The sequence below is a fragment of the Austrofundulus limnaeus genome, unplaced genomic scaffold (genome assembly GCF_001266775.1).
Source record: "Austrofundulus limnaeus strain Quisiro unplaced genomic scaffold, Austrofundulus_limnaeus-1.0 Scaffold425, whole genome shotgun sequence".
In the NCBI taxonomy this organism is placed as follows: domain Eukaryota; kingdom Metazoa; phylum Chordata; class Actinopteri; order Cyprinodontiformes; family Rivulidae; genus Austrofundulus; species Austrofundulus limnaeus.
The window spans coordinates 335,410-336,877 of NW_013952827.1; the positions used below are offsets into that span (position 1 = coordinate 335,410).

Sequence of the window (1,468 nt, forward strand, 5' to 3'; positions counted from 1 at the left end):
AAAATACGTATTTTTATAAAAAGTAAAATGTCAATTATGTGGTAAAATATATAATTTATTGGAACTGAGCTGGAAAAATAAATATGAAGGTGAATTAAATGATAAAACATGAGGTAAAGTTCTCCTTTTTAATTTAAGTGGTGCATTTTAAGTGTATTCATTTATTTATTGGTCGATTTATAGATTTCTGCTTTTATTTCTAATTCTAACAATTTCAGTCCTCCATAGAGAACAGAGTTAAACTTTTTATTTTTCCCACATTAGAAGATGTTATTTAGTTTTGTATCACCTCTGATTTTCATCAGGTTGAGACCAAATTAACTGAAATGATTCATTTTTTTTACTGTTTTCTTGATCAAATAAAGCCAGTTTTCAGTTTTGTGGAGTGACCTGCAGGACACAGTTTAGTTTGATGAATGAGACCAAAACTCTAACTTTATATTTCTAAACATGATTAAATCTTTGTTAAAGTCTCACTGTGTGTTAAAGAAATTTATTTCTACTGTGACGTAGATTTGAGTAAATACTTTTAAAGAGAACGTTTAACTGAAAGGTATTGAGAAAATAATTCACATTCATGTTTTTTTAAATAGAAAAATAGTTAAATGTAGAAAAACATACATGTATGCTTTATTATTATTTTCCCATAAAGAGAGGCAGGTCTGGTAGAGAGGTTTTATTTCCTAAAAGAAATCCTGTTTTTATAATTTGTGTATATTTTGGAAAACTGCTGCATTTATCAGAAGGGACTGAGAAAATGCAACAGGTTTGCCTTTTGAAAATGTTTTTGCCGTCACAAATAAAGACGTTTTGTGTTGTGCAGCTGAGACGAATGCAGGAGATGATTGCCAAGATGCAGGCCCAGATGCAGAACCGAGAAGGAGACGGAGACGTGTGAGAGGTCTTTGGTGAGACGAGAACCCCCCTAGGGTCCGCTATATTCTAGTATAACTATATCCAGGGTTGCACATAAAATGTTTGGTCTGGTTCTCAGGGGAGAACCTAGGGTTGTTGRTTGGTGCTCACTCATATTTTCCTTCACTCATTTAACACATTTATCTAGAGGGGCGTCAGGTCATCTAACGTCCCCCTGTTCTGTTTTATGACTCCTATCAGCTGCAACGTCTCAGGACATCATGTTAAATCAGTCCACCAAGTTTTTATTTTATTTTTTTACTCTGCATAAATTTTGTAAACTACCTAAGTGGCCAAGGGTCTGGGTGTATGTCATATAAACATGACAAACTGAACATTTCATGGTTAAATGTCTTTTAGACTAGCATGTCCTTCAGATGGACAACTCCTGTTTGGTCTTCTGGATCTTCAGCCTTGGTTAAACCAGCTCTCCACACTCTCCAGACCAAGCAGCAAATATCTGTCTTTTACATAGAGCAAAATAACTTAAAACATACAAATGTTTAATTTGTTAGATTGATTTGTTTTTTAAAAGACTATTTTATTCAAAAAT

At 33.4% G+C, this 1,468-nt stretch overlaps 1 protein-coding gene across 5 annotated transcripts in view; it reads left to right on the forward strand.

Annotated features, from left to right (window-relative positions):
* septin2 (septin 2) overlaps window positions 1–1,468 on the forward strand; it is a 33,435-nt gene that overhangs the window by 21,700 nt on the left and 10,267 nt on the right. For 4 of the 5 annotated variants that reach the window (XM_014024494.1, XM_014024497.1, XM_014024495.1 and 1 more), the window contains one exon: window positions 824–908. In XM_014024494.1, coding sequence (XP_013879948.1) covers window positions 824–898 — 75 coding nt within the window. In that variant the 3' untranslated portion in view covers window positions 899–908. Of the gene's footprint in view, window positions 1–823; window positions 931–1,468 lie in introns of all 5 variants that reach the window. The other variant, XM_014024496.1, reaches the window with a different exon arrangement.